Raw genomic sequence first — 24,275 nt, 5'->3', positions numbered from 1 at the left:
TAATCACAGTCAGATGAATCTGAAAGTATTAAAGATCTAAGAGTGAATAATGGGAAGGTTTTGGTTTCTTTTCCTCACTAGTACATACGAGTCTTAACTTTTTGGTCTTGGAAATAATTCTATGATTAAAAAGCATGAAAGATCTGTACTCAGATGTGGCCTGTACAGGGACCTCTTTGGGAAGTGTTTTGTATTTAGCCCTATACTGTCATTCTATTTAGCAAAACAGAATTCTTTTGCCTCTTTTAAATATACACATGAGAAATTATAAAATAAATTGCAGTTTATGGTGCATTCACATACCTTGTCTTTCATTGCTGATACTGTTCAGTTGATGTTTGCTTAGGAACTGTTTTTACACAGCAATGCCAGGATTTGTAATTTAAGTAGATGCTTCATGAAAAAATGAGAAGCACTTTAAAATTCTAAACCAAACTCTTACAAAACTTTTAAATTCCATTCCTTTATATGGTAGTTTTCTTTTTTTTCCTAATACCTTGTATAAGCTCTCCTCCTTCCTCATCTTTTACTATTCTTCCAATTTTACCTTCAACAAGTATTCTGGGAACTTAAAAGACAAAAACAAAAACCCAAAAAGCAAGTAATCTATTCTGAGTGATACTGGGGAAGAAGTAAAAGTAACCTCTGTCAGATGAAGGGAAAATGGCCAGGTACATGCTCATAGAAATGGGAAACCCTTCTGTCCTTTCAGGTTATCTGAGATGTTGGGCACTTGCTTGTCGTCAGTAGTATTAAAGTATTAAATTTTGTTGGTTGCTCCCGGAATGAAAGCCCTATGATTTTTCAGCAGTCATAAATTTACTGCTTAATCTACAAAAGCCATAAGGAGCATATTGCTAACTAGATAGACTGCATGTAAAATAACCACAAGCTAACAGCAGGAACAAAAAAAAAAAAAAAAAATCAGGGGATTTATTACTGTGAGTATTAATTGTATATTTCTAGCTGTAGCCCTTAGACCCAGATAATAATTAAAGCTTCCAAGTGAGCATCTCAAATGCTGTGTCCTGTGTGGGACATAGCAGCCACAGGAAATGTGTTGATTTAGCCAACACTGATACCCTGTATGCACCAAACCTTTCCTATAGGCAGTCTTGTCCTGCAAGCCTGCCTGCATCTGCATTGTTGCCCTCTCCAGCTTATCAGTCAAGTGAAAGGATTTTTATTCTTTTATTGTTAACTATTGAAGTTTGGTTGCAGAGTGCATTGGACTTGGAACACAACTGATTCATCTAATTGTTTCATTCAACCTTACACACATTTAGGCAAAGCTGACTTACATTTCTGTTTTGTCTGGCATCAGTGTGGGATGGATGCTGGTGATAGAACTTCTCAGATAGGAAAGGTTAGGTAAGGAACTGTCAGTAATGTTGTTTACTCAGCACACAGGCACTCACACAGGTGTTTTCCTCTCATTGAAACACTACTCTGTGGCCTGATACCGATCTGGAAGCAACATTTACCAATGATAGAAACCTGCAGGATGTTGCCAGTGATGACAGCACTTGCCCTGAGAGTTTGTTGACTGCATTCCTTCCCAGTCCCTGGGCAGACTCAGCTGCAAGCAGCCCTCCCATGGCTGAATACATTAGGGCTGACTTAGGGAAGAGGGAACTGAATCAAGAGTTGCTTTTAAGCTGCTTTTAAGCAGCTTCTGGTTTTAATTGACAATGAGGTCAAGCTTCTGTAAATTATTCTACTTTAAACACTTCTGAGTTGTTTTTGGTTTTGTGATAGCATAAATATTGTACTTGGCTTGTGAAATTGATTTGTGAAAATCTTAAATTTCAATAATTTTGTAGGTAGTACTGATGATGAAATTAACTGGATGTAAACGGGTATTTGTCTCTGTTGTCTAAAGGTTCCATTAATCCCTAGAATATGCTTACCTGAGGTGTTTAGTTGCATATCTCACATGCAGAGAAATGGGGAAGGCTAAAAAGCAGGGATGGAAGGACTAGTCCTAATTCTAAAAATTACCATTAAACTTGTTCTGTGCAAATAAAAGGGGTGCGGAAAACAGGATTGGATTCTTTTTATGGTATAAAGCCACAGAAGACATAACAAAGCTACTTAATACTCTCTTTTGAATTGGCTGAAGTAGATATGTTGGGATTACAGGCTGTACAAATCTCTAGATGTACTCTGAGGGCTGTTTGGTCAGGTGGTGGGATTATAAATAGGTAGGCTTACTGATGTCAGCAGTAGCAGAAGGGAGCAACAGAGAGCTTGCCATGCACACACACACACCCTCCCTTCTACCTCCATATGCTATTGAAGGAAACTCACCTGATATTAATGGGGAAGAACCACCTGTGCTATCTTGGAGGTAAGCAGAAAAGTAGTGTAATCAATTTTAGCTCTTATTTTTCCTTCTTGTTTAGAGGCTGAGCAGAATGGCTTTAAAGTAATATTTGTGTTGTGTTGTCCTAACACCTGCTGTGAGGAAAAAATATTTACCAATAGTTATATATCTTCAGTAGCATGTAAGTCCTTGCTCTTGGAGGGAATGCAGAATTCTGGTGTAGGGCAGTTCATAAATTGCCAGAACTTAAATATAGGCCTGTACGAAGGAAGAAGAATTAATGTCAGTTGTAATTTTTCAGATAAAGTATGTAATAATTCTACAAATGCTTTCTAAAATCCCATCTCTGGCTAAGAGGTGAGGGTGTGTAAAGATGTTTATCCATGTGGGCCCACTGCTGAAATTTCAGTGGTACATTTCTGTGTATAGAAGCTGTTGCCTATTTTCTTTTAAATTGATATTTGGTACTTAGAAACTCAAATTAGGTTTTTGAGATTATTTTAAGTGAGGAGTGCTTTTATTTAATGCAGACTGTAAGGCTTTTCTGATTTCTTTGAATTGCATCACATTTGATCTAAAATTTTGTTGGGGAAAAAAGCCCCACTACTTGCTTGTAATACCTTGTAAAAGTCGATTCTTTTAGTGTTTAATATGTCAGAGTCCTTGCTGTGTATTCTGTGTGTTCCTTGTATGTTATATACTGATTTCATTTGCCAAGGAAAGAATTAAAATATTTTTTAGTACCTAAATAGACTAAATTCCTAAATAACTGCTCAATGCCAAGATGGACTTCACTTACAGCAACAAAGAAAGAATTTAAGAAACAGTGTTCAGTTGAACTTCTTGTAGGCACAGTGTGCTGCTGGCACTGTGTCATCTGTCAGCATGTTAAAAACTCAGCAGTGGAGTATACTGGCTGTAAACTGGCTGTGGTAGGGAAGGTTGGAAAGGATGCAGGGGTGAATACAGAAGTGAATTATAGTAGTTAGAGCAAAGTATTCATTAGGAAAGTTTCTTTACACTCCCCAGAGCACACTGATGATGATTTTAGTCATTATTATATAAATAAGAATTTTTCCCTACTTTATATTTAATGCTGAAGGCCTGTGCATTTTTACAGAAAGCACAGAGGCTTTCTAATGAAAGTGGTTATCCAAAAAAGCTTTGGTGTTACCATCATGCAGGGAGCCAAGTTTCTTCAAAGAAATATCTTCTTTCTTCAAAGGAATATCTTCTATTTTCCTTGCCTCTTGCCCGTTGCAAGAATCCAGAAAGGAGTGGATGCAGGGGAATTTGAGTGTGCAGATACAAGCAGAGAAAGGGGATAATGACAGCTCTTGTGTGTAGATGGGGATGAGTTGGGAGACAAAATAGGAGCATTCATCTGGGGCCCTGAGCTGCCAACCAGTGAGGGAAGTAAAGTTAAAGTAGGACAAAGGGGAGGGAGCTCCTGCTGTCAGTGGCTGCAAAGGTGGCTGTGAAAACTGCTGGTCGGGTTTATGCTGTGCAGAGAGCTGGGATGGGACTTGTGGCTCTGCTTCGTACCACACGTTGCCCCTCACAGAGTGCCTGAGATGAGGCTGGGGCTCCAGCAGCAGCACTGGCATTTGGGGAGGTAGTAAATGTGACCCTGTTCCTGAAGGTAAAAGGTTTTTCCACTTTGCTTTCTGAGGAAGATGTAGGCAGGAGAGTGAATGTTGAGGAGGCAGCTGTAAAGGATGAGCAGGAGAATCTGGTGGCAGGTGGGTGCTCAAAGCATTTCTTAGTTTTGCAAGCAGTGTTAGCCAAAGAGGCTTGGCGTTTGTTTGGGGAACTGTAGCTATAGTCTTCAAACCTCTTCATTTCATCAATTTTTTCTGGATATTAACTGCCAAGATGCTTCTCTTTAAATCTAGTGAAGAAAATGCTTGTTTTAGTACAATTTCTCAGCCTAAACTTAACTCTTTTTTTCTCTTTCTTTCCTGTAATGAGCAAGGGTGCCTTATTTGCTGACAGACCTGGTTGTCTGTGTAGGAACTCTCTTTACATTCACCATGTGTCTCATAGCATCTGTGTATAAGTGCATACACACAGATATTTCTATTTAATCTTGCTCAAGATAGGAAAATTTTCCTGTGTCCCATTCCCTTCCAATTCTTAACATCATCTCTGTTCTTCAGTTTAATAAGTTCTCCTATTTTTGGGGTTTGTGAATGTACAAAAGATTTTAAGTGTTACCAAACTCCAGATGGATAAAAAATATAACTGCTAAGAGAGAGTTTTTGGTGACCGAAGAACTTTCTAAAAGGGAGAAAGCTTGTTCTATTCAAAGCATTTGCAGGAAAATGAAAATAAATTGCAGTGCTTTCTGAAGTTGCATTGCTCTGCTTTCTCAATTATTCTTCCTGTATCTGTGTTTTCAGCTGGGAAGTGCAACTGTTGTAGTTGAGTCCAGCCTTCTACAGCAGGTAAAAGGAGAGGGGTTGGATTTTGTCTTCCCTGTTAGTGGAGAGCTTCTTGGCTGCTGTCCTGCAGCACTTCATCTGTTACCCACCTACACCTACACCCACGTACCTGTATTTGAGGCATGTGTGTCTGTGAGGGAAAAAGGAAGGGTCTGTACTAGCCTCTTTCCTGGCTGCTGTGAAACTGAGCAGCTCTGCTTTTCTCTTCCTTTCCTTTCCCAGCCTCTGAATCTATCCAGTCCCTGCCTCCAGTGTTACTTCAGAAACATTATTTTGAGCAGGAGAAAAAAGCACCAGCAGCAAAGCTCAGATAATTGACAATTCTTACTTCTACTGATGTTCAGAATAGCAGCTGGAAAAACCACGAGCAGAGCTAGGTGCTTCATCTGCAGGCTTTGAAAAGACAGTGGCATTTTACCTGCTTTCGTGACTGGGAGTAACGACCAGAAGGACAGATTCAGGTTTTGTTTTGTTTGAAAGCCCTTAATTGAACTTTCTTACTAGTGATGGAAGAAAAACAGCTGTTTGAGCAACCTTTTTAGCAGTTCTTGACAAAGATTTGAGGGTTTATTTTTAGTGGAGATAGCATACGTTTGCTCGAGTTTTAAGTATTTGTTAGATTTATTAGTGTATCAAAGGTTAAGCTCCCAATTCAGATCAAGCTGCTCTTTGTTTTCTTTTCCTGTTTATTCAGCCAGTTATATATTACTCAATTACTGTTACAGATTTACTGCTTTTTCTTCCCTGCTCTCCTCCTTCTCTGTCAGGCTGTTTTCATAACTGTAAATATAATAAAGGCTAACTGAGCCGTACAAGGTTTTAATAGTTTCAAATTCTGTTCAGATTTTTTGTTCTTGCTTTTGGTAGCAAATCTAGGTTACTTTTTTGCATTTTTTACTTTGAGAAAAGGTTGCAAAAATAGATATAAGTATCTGTTCTCTGTGGAGGTGTGTCACATGTGGTCATGCCGGGTTTGTGCTTGTATTTTGTGTTAGCCCTATTTACCTCAGGAGTCTTAAGTTCTCAACCTCTTTAGAAGTAATGTCATTGGAACTCATTCTCCATTTTAATTTATTTGGTAGTTTTGGTTTGTGGGGTTTTTTTTTTCCCCCCACCCCTGGAGTAAAAGAAGTACTTCTCTTGGCACAACAGAATGTTTTCTAAGAAAATTTTGTATCAGAACACATTTCTATAATCCCTCAGTAATAATAATAGACTTTATGCTAATTTAGAGGAGAAGGTATTTTTTCTTGTTCTTTTATCCTCTCTTGCCTGCTAGGATTCTGAGCTTTTGGCTCTCTTCCTAAGAGCAAAGTGATTCTTATGCCTAGAGGGGAGCTAACTGTGTTTTGTTGGATGGTACAAGACAACACTGTCAGCAGCTTTCTGTTCTCAGGAGTTGGCTCTTTCGTAAGTTTTAAGTGAGCTTGAATAGATCATTGTAATATTAGTTATGATTCGGCTTTGAAGGGCAATGAATTAATATTTTTTTCTAGAAAAGTTTTAAATTTGTTGTTTAATTAATTAAATTATATGTTTATACCAGAGTTAGTGCCCCTTTAATGCTACGAGGGGCACAATTAACAACATGCCCATAATACAGATTTGTGTTTATGTTGTCTCAGAATTGCCTCTTTTTCCTTGTAGTGACAGAAAACTTTTAATGAATTATAGCTCAAATACAGTCGCTTCTCTTTTCAAGACTGTCACTGCCATGGGGACAGATAATCAGAGGGGGCAAGTGTCTGTTCCAAATGGTCTGGAGGGAACTGAAGGATTCATTTGCTGCTTTCTTGCTTTTAGTATGAACTAGACACCCAGAGATTCCATTAAGCTTTCACCTTACTGTCATGGTTACCGTCCCAGTCCTGTGATTTATTTCTCTCTAGGATAAGACTGAAAAAAAAAAATCTTCAGAGCAATGAGGCTAGCTAGGGGGTAAATCCACACATCCCATTGACTAGGGAAACTTTTTCTTTCACAATATCTTTGAAAATATGTCCTGATTCCAGGGATGCCTCCTTTTCTCAGTCCACTGTATTTATTGAAAGAGAGTGAAAATGTATTTCACTTTCTTTTGCTTTCTTTATATCAGAATAAAGGCATGAGTAAGAGAATATCTGCAGATGATTTGTTGTTTGCTGGAACCTCACTGAGTGAATCTATAGATATAATCTTCAAAGATCACTTAATTAGTAACATTATCATCACCCATAGCGTTACTACAGCCATGTCAGTTGATATACCAGTTACACTATGAATTACTGTGTTGGCAGAGCTATATGCCCAGTGCCTTATTTTATGCCATATTATTTTTCTCTATTATTTTTGAAATACCACTATTATTTACAATATTTGTATTCTTTCAGTCTTGGGAATTAGTATAGAGAAGTGCCCTGTAAAATAACCTGTTACCACAAAATATTTACAAACTGTTAATGTTTGTTCCTCTCTTGGAAATGGAAATTAAAGCGTGTCTCTGAACTTGGGGGTTTTTTTGGTACCTATTGAGCCACATGCTGGACTCAATATTTGTACAATATGACCTCACGTTCTTCCCGAAATAACTAAATGGATGAGTTGAGAATCTAAAAGATCTTATTTCTCCCTGGAGCAGATACAGCAAATATTTTTCCTTTATATCATCCTACATGTATCATAAGAGTGGCTTGAAGGGATAACCTAAGAATGGACATTGTTTGACTCTCATTGATCCATACCTTGATCTTAACATCTGAGTGGTGCTTTTATAGTAGAAATAAAGAGAGAGATTGTATCTCAAACAGTGATATTGATGTTGAGATGAAAGCCCAGTATCAAGGCAGATAGTCATGTTATATAGATGCTCTGGGGCTAGCACAGCAAATATTTGGGCTGCTTAGCCTTAAGGAAAAATATTAGAATACTACCATACGTCTAACTTAAAAGTAACCTTTTTTGAAGCACTTTGTGGCACCTCAAATTTTGTATGGAAACCTGTGTGCCTGGTAATAATTTAGTGAAGATGAATAGAATTTATTTTTAAAGTATTTTTCATCTATACTTGTGCCTGAAATATATAGGAGTGATTTTTTTGAGTGACCTGCCTTGTCAACTTCAGTCATGTGCTGGACTATGAGCAGCAGATCAGATAGTAATGCTGCACTTGTCTCCAAGCTCTTTCCTAGCAGGTAATGTTTGATCTTGAAGCCTTGCAGTGGTGATGCTGTGAGACCATTGTCCACAAAAAAGGAACAGAATAAACTCAGTCTAGAAGACAAATCTGTTCTGTGACTGTTTAAGATGAGTATTTGGCTGGGGATGCTTATAGGTGAAACTAGGAGCCTAAATATTTTGTATACCTGTTGGCCAAAACTGATGGATCGTTGTTAAAAAAACCAAATCAATGCTTTTTTAATATAGGCCCGAAATCTTGTTCAACTGTTCCTTGTTTGAGAAGATTTTGTGTGAGGTTTGTCTGCTTCTGTGACACAGCAGTGAAACAGCATTGTTGTAATAGGAGAGAATTAGGATACTTGCTTAGGATGAGAGGTTGAAGACAAGGAAAGATCTAGAAGAAGCTTTGGTACAGTGGACTTTTTCGTCTCATTATATGATCTTAGTAGAGTTAAAGCCTTTTCTGACTCTGAGTGAAAATAGAACAAAGTTCTGCTTGTAATTTTGGCAAATGTAAATTTGTAAAGTTTGATCAAAAAAAACCCCAAACTAGTTGCTGTTTGAATAAACCAGTGTACTTCATAGTGCCCTAAGTCAAATAACCAACTGAAGTGTATCTTTTGTGCTTAGAAGCTTTTTAATGCACTATGTTAAATGAACTGTTTCAGTACCCGAGAGATAACTGAACTGCAGGTGAGATTCTTATGACCTTTTCTGTCCTAGGTGAATGCTATAGAAAATCTGAGAAAAGGTTTTGATGTTGGAGTATAGATTCAAAATAATTTTGGTAAGAGTGCTGTCAAGCTCTCTTTGTATACTCTCATGTAACAGTGTTCCAAATAGGAAGTGCTGTAAACAGTAATATTCCTTGATGCTGTAGCATTTGATTGCACACTAATCTAGCAGATAGATTTCCTCTTTTTTTTTCCCTTTTTTTGGGAAAGAGGTTCTTCTTGAAAGGAAATGCTGGTGAAAACTGGACTACCCAGGTCACTGTAAGTTCAAGTATTTCTCATTATTTTATGTGCCTTTTTCTAGTTCCTGACAGTTGAAAATATTCTGCTTGTGACTTCCTAACAGGATTTTTTTGAAAATCAAATAAATAGATGTGTTATTTATTTACTGTGTCAGACCTTTATTTCAAAAAGGCTTCTATGCATGACACATCTTTTTTTTCTTTGCAAGCAGGAAAGTTGTTGAGATACAGCATTGACATTTTATTCTGTTGAAGGAGGATCTGAAGCACATAAAATGTTGACCTAATGTCTTGGATTTGATTTAAAGATGCACTGTTTTTCTTAAAAAATGATAGCCTTCTATTTGCATTTGGCTGAAAGAATTCTTTCATATAGGAATTGTATTGTCACACAGACTGGCAGGAATTGCAGGTGGGACTTCAGAAATTTAAATTTCTAAGAGATATGAGTCAGTTCTCTGGGGAACAATATAATCTCAACTAGATAAAAAAAGCTGAATGCCTTGGCATAAGCAGTGCTCTGGTACCAAGGGAAATAGAAACTTTGCCTAAATGGCACCACTTTGTGTTTGTGGGTCTCTGTGAGAGCATTGCAGGTGTCCCTCTGATAGCCTTGTCCAGGGCTAGGAAGAATCAGAGGAGAAACATGGGTTTTTTTGTTTGGTTGGTTGTTTTGTTTTGTTTTGTTTTGTTTTTATTTGGCTCAAGCAGCAGTTTAAACAGAAAATTTATGTAGAAGAAAATATGTTGGTGGAATTGTTTGTCTGGTGATAAACAGTGGGGAGCACATCTCTTGCAGAGAGTGGGGCTTGGGCAGTTTCAGTGCCTGGTGTGTAGGGAAGGTTAGCCAGTTGATGGGACTGGGCCCCTTGGGGATAAGCAATGAGTGAGGACCCACATCGTGTAGGATACTGCAGCACAATTTCCAGAGGAGTTCTTATTGTTATTGAGTTGTGACCTCATCTAGTTAAAATTGCTCTTTTAATTCTCTCTGTAGTAACTAATTCATAGCTAAGTAAGCTGCGGTTTGGTTTATCCTGCAGCTTTCCTGCAATTCTACAGTAGCCATGAAAATGAAAAGCATGTTTTTGGTTCTGACTCCTTCTAATGTTTATTTTGAAAATTAAAACAGCTTGACTGGAAGCTGCCTGAACATGAAAGGTGCTGTAGGACCACTTACTGAGCACTTTTTTTCCTGGCCTCTGAAGTGTTCTTTTTTATATGATGGGGAATTACTCTCTTTGTTATGTTTGTATTTTGTTTTACTAAAAATAACAGGTTTGGTTTTCAGGAGAAGAAGCTAGATTGACATCTTTCTGTCTTTTTAGCTAAATCATTACAAATCAACAGCTCTCCTAGTTTGCTGAGTACTTGGTATAGGTTAAGAGGCTAGAGAGAACCAGGCTTTTGTTGGTTCTTTATGATGAAGTATTTGAATTGGTGGTATAGACTTGGAGTTTTGGTGTTGGGATAAAATGATGTGTGGAGGATGCCTTGGTGAGAAAAGCGCTTTCATTGGCTTCTTGAATTGCAGAGTAGGAGAGGAGGGTTTGTATGTAAAACCTACCTCTACAAGTGTATTTCCACCATCACCTGCTTATTTAATCATGGCCATCTGAATTGTTCTTGCTGTCCAGCCCCAGTTCCCGGGCTGGGAGTGCAGCCCAGTCTGATTGTCAGGCAGCTGCTCCCCTGATGAGGTAGAAACACAGGCTGAAATAACAAAAAAACAATGAGACCAATTGCAAATACTTTGGGGCTGAGAAAGAGAGATGAGAGAAATAGTGAGAACTGAAGAACAGAAACATGGCACCTGGGAACAGAAAATGAAAGCATTGGGATCCCTCTTGTTTAATAAGAGGTTGTCAAAAACTTGGCGTGACTTCTGAGAAAGTACACTTGGGATTTTTCCTCCTTTGTGTGGGGTGGGACAGGCAAGCATAACTACCCATAAAGCACATTCAGATTTCCTAGAAATGGGTGAGGTACCTGGCTCTGCAGTGGGGGACACGAGGCTTCAGCGACGTTGTTAGACTGCCTGACCCTGTGTGTGTTTGTGTGTTCTTTATAAATAGGTGGAACTTCAGCTGTTGCACACGTGTTTTGATGAGAGTATTTGGTCAGTTTTTGTTGGACACTGTATAAATAAACCACATTTATTGCTGTGTGTCATTAAGTACTCTGGTGATAAGAGTTCCAGTGATAAAATTGCATTTTTCTACTTAATAGAAAATCGAGTCCCCTAGCATTTGAAAAGAAATCTTTCCGTAACACTTCTTCAAAGAGTAAACTGTATGATAAATAGCTTTTAACAGTCATTTGAAGTTAAAGATGTAAGAAAGAGTAAAGAAGGGAGGACAAGCATTACTAGTTCACGTTGGGCTTTTTGGTATTACTGTCATAGGGTAAGTTTTTATGGTTTTGGGATTTTATTTATTTCTAATAGTTGTATTGATGCTCTGTACTTGCTAATAATTTATATTTGGCAGTTACATGAAAGCTAAAAATCTTTCAAGAAAACCCCCAAAGAAGCTGGGGAGGAATACAAAGAAGTTTGATTTATACATTTTGCAATGTTCGTGTAACCCTGAAACAACCCAGACAAGCTGCTGTAGAGACTCAAGTCAAATTTTCAGCTCATGTTGCACATCATGAATGGCATAGAGAGCCCACCAAACTAATTTAAATCATTGAGAGAGGAGGTATAAATTTTGAATGTGGATCCCCATTCAATGTTTTTGGAGGCCTGTGAGCACTCCCGATTAGCTCCAAGGGGCTGTGAATAGTTAATTATTCAGCACAGAGTTCTGAAGTTCAAAACTCTAAGCACTTTCAGCAACAGATCAGTCATGTGATGCCTCGTTACAGTTGTTTTTTGCAATGCTGCTCTGGACCTTGTTTGCTCTTCATTGTGAGTGACTTTAAACTCTGTTTTCTCAAGAAAGATGTGTGTGTCTAGTTGTATGCTAGGTTCTGTTTATTTTAATTGTGTAGGACAATTGTAGGGGTTAATTTATTTCCTTAGGTTTAAAGTTAACAAACTTTGGTACAGCTCCATCTAAATGACGAGCATATTTTTGGAGCCTTTGTGTATTATGTTGAAATGTATTTTAACTTCCTGGTAATGTGGCTCCATTCAAGAATGTGTATAAGAAATTCAAAATCTGTCATTAGGTAATGTGTTTTGACTGTGTCTTGGTCTTGTTTCTAATGGTAAAATTCTTAATTAATAGTATCTTTTCCTTCTGAATATATTGGTTAATTGTGGAGAGTTTTTTAAATAAAGGGTAATATTGGACTAGATGTTTTAGGACATGAGACTCCTGCATTCAGAATTTGCTGTAAGATACATATGTTAAGAGATATAGAGGATTTTATGCTGTTTTAGAACTTTTTTAGTGAAATAAGTGCAACTTGTTTAGTGATCAGTCCTTGTATTCAAAACTAAACTGTCTGGTCACTGACATGGGAAATGGTATAGAGAAAATTAAAACAGATCAGCATAGGTGAGGGGATTATGTAAGAGCATATGGTGAATCAAATGTCAGGAAATATTAAAACACGGTAGAATTGGTTATACTGTTATTTTATTGCTGTATAGAAGTTAAATAATGTAGAACTGGTAGGATTTCTTTAAATAATTTTAATAATCAGAAAAAAATTTGGGGAGGAAAAGTGTCGCTATTTGCTCCAGTATCTATCCTGTATCAAGTACAATTGGCTTCATACTGCATGGTACAATATTTCTGTTTATACTAATCCAGTAAATCTCTTTGGAGAATGTACAAATAGGGTCTTTGCATAACCCAATGGAGGAAAAAACAACCAACTAATTTATTCTTTCACGGTACATTAAAGAATTCTTTTTGGCTTGATGTTTATTGGGTGATGTCTTTTTTTTTTTTTTTTTTGTGATTAATACCTTAGCCTGTTTTGTCTTCTGTCACCACTGATAGTATATTTAAGATATTCTCCTATGCCTTTGTTGCACATATTATTTTAGAAAATATTAAAGAGTTGTTTGTTTCTGTTTTGAGACTTGTTAGTTTGTCAGTTTAAAATCATATGTATAAATGCAACTTGATTTTTAACTTTTATCTGTTTTTCAGAAGAAAATCTAAGGCACCACCTCCTCCATCTGAAACAAAATCCATTGCTGTTTCTCCATTTGATAACACAGAGCCAACCAACCTCATCATGGAACAGAAAGAGAATGTAATTGATAAAGATATTGAATTATCAGTGGTCCTGCCAGGAGATGTGATCAAGTACACTACAGTGAATGGGAGGTATGTTGCACAGAATGACATTTTGTTTAATATCATTTTTTGCTCAAGTGTACTCCAACCTTCATCCAAGTTATAATCATCTGGTAAAATGCATGACTTGTGTAAGGCTGAACATAATGTGTGTCCAAAGAAGAGCATCCAAGTGCAGTGTCAAGATGACAAGTCTTAGGAGGGTTGGGGTTTCTGAGGAAGCTGGGGTTGTGTGGCCTGGAGAAAAGACTCAGGAGGGGCCTCATTGCTCTCTGCAGCTACCTGAAAGGAAGTAGTAGCCAGGTAGGGTTTGTCTCTTTTCCTAAGTATCAAGTGATAGGATAAGAGGAAATGGCCTAAGGGGAGCTTTAAATTGGATATTAGGAAAAATTTCTTCATGGAAAGCGGAAGCATTAGAACAGGCAGCATTAGGAAGTGTAAAAAGATGCATAGATGTGGTACCTAAGGACATGGTTTATTGGTGGACTTGGCAGTGCTGGGTTAATAACTTGGTGATTCTAAAGGTTTTTTCCAACCTAAATGATTCTGTGATTCTATTATGATTTTTGGGTAGATATAGAAACATCTTCTTTGTACATTTACCTACCATTTCAGAAGACTGTTTTTTAAGATTCGGAAATTCTGCATGGTACCTCTTAATAAGTGTAGCCACATCTATTGCTTTTTCTAGTCACTAAAAATCTCTAAAAAATATCAGTTTGTATGATTCAGTGAATTTTCCCACATAAGTTTTGCTATTTAAAGATGAGTTTGTTCCTCCTGTTTGGGTACAAAGTAATGTGTTCAGCACTTGCTCAGCACTGCTACCTGTAGACTACTAGCAGTCATCAAAAAACAGGTCATCACTTCAGACAAAATCTGTAATGCTTCAAAAAGAATTTATAGCTACAGCTTTGGATTTGTTTTAACAATTATGTTTTCCTTAAGCTGGTTTTAGTTTAAAATGCATATTTCAGACTTTTAATTGGTAGGGTAGATTGTGCATGTAGCTCTCAAGTCACCTTTTGTTCAGAAAGACCTGCACATTTACTGGTGAGCTGAAATCATGAATCCTGGGACCTAAAATGTTGCTCTACTAAGAAGAGTCCTGTGCAAGGCTGTGTATGGATTACAGCAATTTGGATGCCAATTTGTTGCTATCCTAAGCTGAAATAAGACAACCTATTTGTGTATTGTTCTTATGTTAGTGTATAGCCCATGTCTCTCCTACAGAAACCAAGCAGGCTGACTTATTTATTCATTCAAACCAGGTACTGTAAATGTGTGCCTATACTTACTTCATGAGAGATGAAATCTGGCTTGAGTCTGTTTGCACACTGTCATTTGCTGGAGTTCATGAGGTTGTTGCTTAGACATCAAATATCAGCCTGTTCACCAGAGCTGTAGTGGGTCTTTTTACACCTCTCCCTGACTCTGTGATTTTCAGAATAACTTAAATGTGAGATTTTATTTCTCAGAAGGAATTTTCTGAAATAATGGGAGTACTTGATGCTTTATACTGTTTTTTTTCAGCACATTTATAGCAAGGAATATTGCAGTCTGTAAATATGATGCCTTCCTCTGTTTTTAAACCTTCTTAGACATGAGGCTCCATGTGTACACTGTCAGGAGCTTCTTGTTCTTTTTGCTTCTTTGGTCCACACTGATGAGTGCCATGGGCCCTCTTTCATGCTTTGCTCAGAACAAAGTGCCAGAAAGGAATGTTGCATCTATTTTCACTTGGTCAGATTACATTGTGTATGATTACTCTGTATTCAAGACAGGCCTTACAGGCTTATCAGGAATTGCACTCGTTTCCCAATCAGTTTTATTATCCCATAGTTACAGGATTTTTCAATCAAGATACTGTATGTGGTTGATTTCATAAGTGACTATCTTGCAAATAAGAACCAGTATTAGCACTGCTAGGCTCATCTCAGAATGAGGGAGATGTGCAGGACCTGCAGTCCACTATGAAGTATATTTCAAACTATCTCTTGTTCTAGCTTTGCTCTGGCTTTAGAGTTATTTCTCATGATCAAATAGGCATGACCCCTCTAGGAATGACACAAACAGAAAAAATTGTTACTTTGCTTCTTTTGTCATTCATAATTAGAGGTGAGCAGCTCTGAAGGTCCTGAAGAGAGAACACCTTTTAAATCTCATAGTAGAAAAAGCAAAATGGTGAGTTTTAACAGCTGTGTGCTCAAATTCCAGAGTCCACTAGAAGAAACTTTACTTTTTCAGATTAGTTTGGGTTGGTTTGCTCCCTGCTTTGGCATAGTGGGCAGCAAGGGCTATGTAGCACAAAGCAAGGTGTTAGTGAAATGAAAATCCTGATTATGGAGGAGTTGGAATACGTAAATACATTTATGCTCTGAGATTTCCTTAAAACGTAGAGTAATTTGATGAAGTTAAGTTGCAAATAAATATTTTACTGAAGTTAGATAAAGGAGGACATGCAGACCATGTACTCTGAGTTAGCTGATGGCCCATCTTGGTGCTTTGCTAAACATTAATTGTGGAAGCTGTTAAATGTACTGTGATATATGTATTCTTCCACCTATAATCCTTGAAGGCTTTAGGGAAAAGGAGTTTTACAAGTTTTGGGGGACATGGTTACAAGAAAAGCTTCTTGGTTTTTTTTTTTATTGCTGAAGGAATATCTTTCTAAAGCCGTTGTTGAAGATATCTTGCTTCCAGTGGAGTGGGGGGGTGGAAACTTAAAAGTCCATCATCCTCCAGTCAAGCAGGTTGTTTCTGGAAGTACCATTGGAAAGCAAATTTGCTCTGAATCACTGTTCTCCTGTAGTAATTTGCATATACCTGTTGTTTGTTAGCAGCTGTTTCTCACTTAATCAGTCACTTACTGTGACAATGGTTAATGTGAGGATGTGCCCCTGTCACTGTGGTGCAAAACCATAGGATGGTTTTCTGGGGTCCTTGCTTGTCAATTCTTGTTCTGGTCATCTTTGATACTCTTACTCCTCTCCAATAATTTAAAAGTGCAGCTTTTAAAGCCAGTCAGTGTATAAAAATTCACCAGGAAAATGGTAACAGGTAACTTATTGGATGCACTGGTAAGCAGAAAGGTCACTACAGAAGCAGTGTCTGCAGCCTCCTCTGGCTCCCTCCTCGCTGGCCCTGCCCTGCCCTGCCCCCAGCAAGATTATGGGCCTGACGAGATTTGCCTTTGCAGCCCTTTTCTTCTTACTGTGAGATGCACATACTTGTTTTATTAGGGATTAGAAGTACAAGAAATAAAATATTCCCTCTTTCTGTCTTATAACTGACACACGTGCTATATGCAGGAGATGCATTGAAATAAACCTTCTGGTTTAGCAATGTGAAAAGGGAGGAGCAGTTATTATTCTGCATTTTGCATGGTATTCCTCAGGCTCTTATACATCATCTAGATGAAAGCATGGAAGCATATTGCATTTTCCTTTGCCTCTTCAGACCATCTGATAACTACTTTTTCACACATTGGAGTTTGGGTTTTTTATTTAATTGTTCCTCCTGCCTTTGTCTCCTGAGGCAAGTGTTCTCTTGCCACTTAAGCAGGCAGAAGCTTTCCTCTAGAGAGGAAATATCTGTTAGCTTTCAAACAGTTATCTTCTGCAAGTGCAGCATATGCACCAGAGAGTCCAGCCCTGCTGCTAGAAATCAGAAGACAGTTTGCTTATGGGTCATTTGTCCTTTAAGATGAAGGGAAAGAAGAATGATATTCTAGAGTAAATCAAATGGGGAGAATTCAGTGCTCACAATAACTTCTAACACTGAGTCATTCTTAATTATTTTTACAGAACTGTATAATATTAAAAGTCTGCTTTAACTTACTGCTTAATAAATTTATACATGATTTATGTTAACTAGAATTCTGCTTCATCTGATGATTCTTTGTTGAAGCTATTTCCACATTTGGCTGTGCTACCAGAATACCTGCCTCTGTTATGAGATTACATCTAGAATTTAAGATTTCTGATAAAGCCATACCAGCCTAACCCTGTATTAATTTTCTCAGAGACACTTCAGCATTTTTTCAACATACCATTTGATTGCTTCAGACTTTTATTTTCATAATATCCTTGTGAGACAGAGCAGGTGATGGATTTCCTTGTTCATAGTTGTAACTGAGAGATGCAGAGTGTGTTGCAATGAAATTGTCCTTACCCAACTCAAAAAAAAAAAAAAAATTGAGGAATGATCTGATAGTGCTATAATTCAGTTCCATAACATGCAAAGTTAGTACATTCTCCTTACTTTTGGTCTATTTAAACATCTATAATATTTCTGTTTATAGTAAATGTATTTCAGTAGCAGCTGGAAATACTCAGCCTATCTTAATACCCTGTTCTGCATGTTCTTCATTTAAGCACTGAGGGAACACAGACATACAGGTACTGAGCACATCTGACAAATTCTGTTGGCCATTCTTCATTGTGGGAAGGACGTCTTGCATCACAGAGAGCTTCTCAAGAAATGGCATTTGCCTACTATATTGTCATTTGGCTTATTTCTTGCTGTTGGTATTAAGCACCTAGATAATTCTGGAATCCAAAATGCACAGCCTGCTTAAAATTTGACTTTCTCAAACTTCGTTTCTCCTGCATCTTCCAAGTGGCTAATGCACAGAGTTTCTGAAAATAAAGTCCCTCGTAACTCAAAATGGATATAAAAATGCCAAACTTTGCAAAAGAGCTGTTCTTAATGAATAACAGAGTATTTATCACCACGGTTAGAAGTTCCCACTAAATGTCAAATGAGGTAACTAATCCACATGTCCCAGTTGACCTCAGGAAAAGCTTCACACAACAAGAAGTTCCCACTCTGTTCAAGTACTTGGCATACTTTTTTGCAAACTGGTTTTCATTTTCTTTTTAGTGGCTTTTCTGGAGGTTTGGCTTTTTTTTAAATTGTGTTTTTTAAAACTCGAAGATATTTAAAGTTGGTGTCTAGCAGTAATTATTTCGTCTTGGAAGGGAAAGGACGACTTGAATTAAATGTTTGTTTAAGCAGCACATCTTGTTATAGCCTGCTAAATTGTCATCTGTTGTGACAGTTCCATTTGTCTTTTACAGGAAGCCCATGATGGACTTGCTGATCTTTCTGTGTGCACAGTATCATTTAAATCCATCAAGTTATACCATAGAGTTGGTATCAGCAGAAAATAGCCAGATTAAATTCAAACCAAACACACCAGTGGGAATGCTTGAAGTTGAAAAGGTGATTTTAAAGGCAAAACAAATGGATAAGAAGAAACCTGCTCCAGTTATACCAGAGGTGAGAACTAAAATGAAGCATATTGAGAAATTAGAATTACTGCTGTATTCAACAAATTGATCTGGTAGTTCATCCTCTTGTTTCAGTATTTCCTGTTTCTTTCATCCTCTCACCTTGAAGCTCTGTGAAATGCTTTAGTCTGTTTTTGATAAGCTTCTCTTAGGTAAAATACATCTCAATTTGTTGCAGCAAACATCTTTGCTGCTGAAAGATCTTACAATATTATTTGAAACCCATGCTTCATTGGCCTTTTGAAAGATTCTGCAGATGAAGTGTGGCTGAGGACAGCCTTGAACAAACTGAAAATCAAGATCTTGTACCATCTGTCATGCTGTGATATATGTACCCTTCTGATTGTATGTTCGTGTTCTTTCAATACATACTGTTCTTTCTTGGCTTTTTTTATAAACCTTGAAGAGGGCGGGAGCTTTAAGAAGTACTGAACTAATTTCTGGGTGTTGCCTCAATCCTTTCCTTCCACCTTTGTCATTGTGCTATGTAGAAGAATACTGACTTTTAATTTATCTAAGCACTTACAGAGGGCCAGGAGAGCTCTTCTGCTGCCCTTCTGCTTTCCTCCTACACCCATGCTCACGGGCACATCACCTGCTTCTGCAGCTGCCCAGTGTAACCCTCCAGGCAGGTACCCTGCTGCACAGGCAAATGGCACTGCTGAGGGAGAAAGCTGTCTGCTTCAGGTGTCCTGTTCTTGCATGGGAGGGAATAGAAAAATAGTTTATGTAATGTTTCTGAACCCGCAGCACTGGGCAAGTTGGCCGTAAGTGGAATTCCGGTGATTATTGTGAGGCTGTTGAAAAAATGCCATTTCTTTCAGAATTTGTGGTGGTATTTATTGGAATTTTCTTCTCTTTAGCAAACAGTAAGGGTAGTGATAAACTACAAGAAGACACAGAAAACAGTAGTAAGAGTTAGTCCACATTCACCCCTTCAAGAGCTCATATCAATTATCTGCAGCAAATGTGAGTTTGATCCTTCACATACTCTACTACTGAAGAGTTACCAGTCTCAAGAACCCCTTGATATGACAAAATCTCTTAATGATCTCGGACTAAGAGAACTATATGCCATGGATGTCAGTCAAGGTAAGATAACTTTTGTAAATTGCTGTTATATAAAAGATAATTACTTAATAATTGTAACATGTTGTTACAATTTACTTATGAAAATAATTTCTGGAAATTATTTTCATAAGTAAATATGAAAATAATTTTTCATATTTACTTTCTTTACTTATGAAAATAATTTCTGGAAATTTAATATATCTTTAATTGGTCTTCCACAAAATTGAAACTGACTCATGTGTACCTGGAATTTTGTTTTCATAAGTGCTGTATAAAAGTTTTATTTTCTAACCAAGTGTTCACTGCCAGCAGAGTTAGCTGAGTACAAATCCTCACTTAAATTAAAGCCTTCTTTTCCTTCCCTCACACCTTCCCCAAAAACTCCAACAACACCTTACTTCCCTTAGCTCCTACATGACATGATGATGACCTGAAAAGAACAAATGTTAGAGAAAATTAAATTTTCTTTAAAATAATTAAAAATCTTAAAAGCATTAGAGTATTTGGATGGTCTTTATGTCTATTTCTGAGTGCTGCTTGCTAATTTTATAGATTGTGAAGGAATAATAATTGTCTTTTTCATTCTGGTCCAGCAGGTACTAAATTTCTGATATTTTATACAGATATTCCTAGGCCAGATTTTAACTTCATCTGAACAGGTGACAGGTTTACTATACTGTAATTAAAAATTTTGTACAGTGTGGTTTGTTCCATTTCAGACATTTCTCACAGGAAATTTTACCTCAGTGTGGAAAGCAATAATATTGATTGACTCACTCCTGGTATTGACCACTGGTTTATTTGCTTGATTTTATTTCTGCTTAAAACTTGTGGGCCTTGTTGGGGTTTTGTTTGGCTTTGCCCCTATTTCTACCTAAATATGGTAACTGTACTCTTTGGTGGTTACCGTTTCAAGAGTTCTCTTGGTTTACTTGCTAAAGGTCAGAATGACAAATTTGGACAGTATTTTATTTTTCCATAGAGAAAACAAAAATGAAATATCTCTCTTCCACACTGGAAACCAACATATTTTATTTTGCCTAAACGTGTTACTTTGAGTGTGCTCCCAAGTGCATTATTTGTTTTTTGTCTGGTTATTTACTGCTTTCATCTACAGACTGGAAAAGCTGCTCTTTGCATGATATGATGTGTATTTTACTTGAAGCAGGAGCTAAAAATCCTTAGGTGGGCTCATACCAGGGTATATATGCTTTCCACACAGCAGTGCCCTGCTAGGAAAGTTAGATATTCTTCAGTTCTCTTAATATGAAGTAGTTCAGGACTTCAATTTTGCAGGCAGGTTCAAAGCTCTGAATTTTCCTTTATCTTTATGAAAGTAAATGGTGAGGTGTATCTTTTACTTAAAAGAATTTAGGTCAAATATTTTAGATATTATATTTTAATTTTACATTGCTCTTTGTTTTCCAAGTTTGGACTGTCTAACCATCCCAAACAGAGCAAACTATTCTACATACTGATTTTCTCTTTGCCTCAGAAGTATAAATGAAGCCTCCCTGCTTATGTACATAGCTGCAGTCTGTGTTGCATGTCTTCAGGCTCAAGTTCTGGAATGATTTAAGTATTAGGCAGTAAAGATGCACATCCTTTTACTTCTGCAAAGTACCCAGTTAATTTTTCACTAATGTTGAAGGTCCTGCTTGGCTTTCTGTGTTTGTATGTTACTACAGCCTTGATTCAGATTCACATTTTCTGTCTTTCTTTTTGTCTTTCTGTAGCCACATCACCAGTTGATTTAAATTTATCATCTTTTCAAGGTATGATTTATTGAAATAGGCAGTGAAACTTTGCACTTACAGGACATTAGCACCTGCTCCTATTACAACATCTGCTTAACTGTGACATGAGTAATATCTCTGTCCTATCTCAAATGCATATTGCAAATGATAGTGCAGAATTGGATATACACAGCTATATAGAAAGTATTTTTGTATAGTTTTTACTCTAGATCAATTTATTCAATTTAGGGTCATGTTTATATTGATACTTTTACCAGACTTGCTGATTTCTGTTGCTCATTACATGAGATTTCTTTCTGAAAGTTCATTTTAGTAAAATTTTAAAAAGTCAGTCATAAGATTTACAAATCCTCTGTATGAATAAAGCAATTTAGGGAGGATAAATTTCACAAGATAACAAGAATTGATTTGACTGTTGTTACTATGACTGCCACGCAGTTACAGTAACTGCAACTCCAACACTGATTGAGTGTTTGGGTGATCTCTCTCCATAGTTACACGATGTGCAGGCTGGGGCCTGGTTTGTCCCACTTCACACTTTGCCATAAATTTAAGCCAGAAGGAATGGAGAGCTGAGAAGTCTGATGCTCTTTTCCCCTTTTACTACCTTTGTGATATGAACCATAGCATATGACAAGGGGCGGGGCTGGATTATGTGCTGGTATTAAGAGCAGCTGAAACTCATCTGCCCTGAGAAGAAGAGGAAGAGCATGGATGCTAGGCAAACTGTTCATTTAGCCACACCTATACAAATTATTAATATAGATGATTTATAGTGTGTTTTGTGTATCATTGCAGGAGGTTTGTAGTAAGAATGTAGGAGAAATAATCTCTGCATGAACTAGAGCTATTGTTTTCTATTTTAGGGTCCTACCAATCTGAACACATAGATGTTCTGAAGGAGAAAGAAAACAAAGGGTTTTTCAGCTTTTTTCAACGAAACAAGAAGAAAAGAGAACAAGTAAGGTGTAGCTTTGCATGAGGAAAACTCTAGAAACACATTCAGATTGAGCAATCTGAATTAATTGATTATTTTCCAGAAAATATGTGCAACTCGGGGTTCTTTTTATTTCCCACACCTCAAGGCTGCTAGTGCCCCAGCAACTCCATTGATGAGCAAGCCAAGGCCAACGTCCATCGTGAGAGGCAGCACTGTCAGCAGGCAGTACGACTCCAGCACTCTGCCGGCGGAAATGCCGAAGAAGCGGAGAGCTCCCCTGCCGCCCCTGCCCAGCTCCCAGAGCGCTCCCCAGGAACTCGCACGAGCCCAGGGCCGACCTGCGTGTGACATTGTGAAATCCAACAGCTTCCATAGGCACGAGCAGGTCAGTTACATTTGCTTCGCTTCTCTTTAAAAGTACAGACATAACAACCCTGCCGTTAATATATGGTGAGGCTTGAAATAAATGGAAAATAAAAATGAAGGAATTGCTTTAAAAATTGTAGCAGGAAAATAACTATAGAAATTGAAAGATGCGTTCCTTTTAAACTTTGTAACCAAAGGTAGCTGCTGTGTTTTGAAAAGGTAACACCAACTTCTTGTATAAATTGGTCTTGTAAGCACCTTTTTGTCCTTTTAGATGAATACTTATTAAATTTAAATATAAGAAGGTGGTCTCACTTTATTATAACTAGTAATTTGGGTTAATTATTCCTGTTAATTTTTAATATTTTAGATACGTGAGATAATGACTAGTTTGTTCTTTACACTATATTGTAGAAAAAAGTGGACATGGGGAGCAGTCCAAATATTGTTCCCAGCAAGTTAAAGTAAGATTTTTATTTTAAAAATTGAGCTGTGTTTTGTTTAAGCAACAAGACCTGGGCTACATATTTGAGTAACCTATATATATATGTCCCAGGACATGCAGAAATTATGCCTACAGAATTTGTGAGAATTAATGCATTAACTGCTATCCTGGTATTGCACATATTGTCAGTTGTGAATTCCAATAAAAGATCAAGGTTAAAATTTTTGTTATCTATATTTTTAAATTTATTTCCTGCTTTGCTTTTCATACAGTATCTAAAGGTGGTCTTTGGATATGAGGTTATTGGCATGCTAGAAAAATTAAATGCAGAACTAAATGAAGTCCAAGTCTGAGGGATTAATTTTGGGTTAGACTTGGCAACAAGAAATTTCAGACTGTGATTACCTTTATACAATGATTTAGTCTTTCACTGATACACAGAACCACAAGAGAGCACTGTTTAACAGAAGTTCTGCTTTTGTGTATTGTGTCCTGCTGAAAAGCTTTATCATTTGAAGAAGATAAAGGTTTCTTTCTGAATTTCTCTTTGGAGAGAATGAGAAAATCATGATTTTTTTTTTTTTTTTACTTCACCATGTTTCTCTTTTAATTGAGTTCAATTTCTTAAAAAATAGCTTTTTAATGGTAACATTCTTTAAATGATTAATATCCTATTGTGTCTAAAAGTAATGTATGACTGCTTGGCTGTCACTCAAACAATTGCTTAGATTTATTATTTTGTGCTGACATTTCTTAGTGATCTAAAGTGATACGACTGATGTTGAATAGCTTACAAAGAGAGGACATCCTGATCAAGTTATATTTTTGTGGTTTTTTTCTATTTTGTACTACTTTGTGCAACTCACTTGAAATTTAGAGGCCTTTGGCATGCCTTTTTTAAGGTGACTTCTCACTCATTTGGATTTGAGTGAGTGATTTATCAGAAAACGTAGCGCTTGGGACTTCAATGTGGACAAATATTTGCTCCTTCCTTTGAATTTTATTAAATCAAATAAAATATTTTGTGTTGTGGTATCTGCCTTCCTATCATCTAATGAATGAATTTGGCTTAGTACATATTGCTCAACTTGATCAGGGAACTCCTGATAAGGCTCCCGTGGGAGACTTCCTTGGAGAATAAATTTGCTGCTTGGAAGAGTACTAAGACATTTTCAGAGACAGCCTTCCTGCAGTACAAGAGTAGTCCATTCTCCTAAGTGGGAATAGGAATAGACATAAAA

The 24,275-nt window shown here is 37.2% G+C and overlaps 1 protein-coding gene across 12 annotated transcripts in view; it reads left to right on the top strand.

The window, feature by feature from the left end:
* Window positions 1–24,275, top strand: part of COBLL1 (cordon-bleu WH2 repeat protein like 1) — a 77,879-nt gene that overhangs the window by 29,806 nt on the left and 23,798 nt on the right. For 6 of the 12 annotated variants that reach the window (XM_059852958.1, XM_059852960.1, XM_059852965.1 and 3 more), the window contains 6 exons: window positions 13,012–13,191; window positions 18,243–18,444; window positions 19,319–19,547; window positions 21,263–21,301; window positions 22,150–22,244; window positions 22,369–22,608. In XM_059852958.1, the coding sequence (XP_059708941.1) occupies window positions 13,012–13,191; window positions 18,243–18,444; window positions 19,319–19,547; window positions 21,263–21,301; window positions 22,150–22,244; window positions 22,369–22,608 (985 nt within the window). Of the gene's footprint in view, window positions 1–9,216; window positions 9,315–13,011; window positions 13,192–18,242; window positions 18,445–19,318; window positions 19,548–21,262; window positions 21,302–22,149; window positions 22,245–22,368; window positions 22,609–24,275 lie in introns of those variants that run through there. The other 6 variants (XM_059852962.1, XM_059852957.1, XM_059852956.1 and 3 more) reach the window with 3 other exon arrangements.

Source organism: Haemorhous mexicanus, chromosome 8 (genome assembly GCF_027477595.1).
Source record: "Haemorhous mexicanus isolate bHaeMex1 chromosome 8, bHaeMex1.pri, whole genome shotgun sequence".
Lineage (NCBI taxonomy): Eukaryota > Metazoa > Chordata > Aves > Passeriformes > Fringillidae > Haemorhous > Haemorhous mexicanus.
This window is presented reverse-complemented; position numbering and strand designations above follow the sequence as displayed.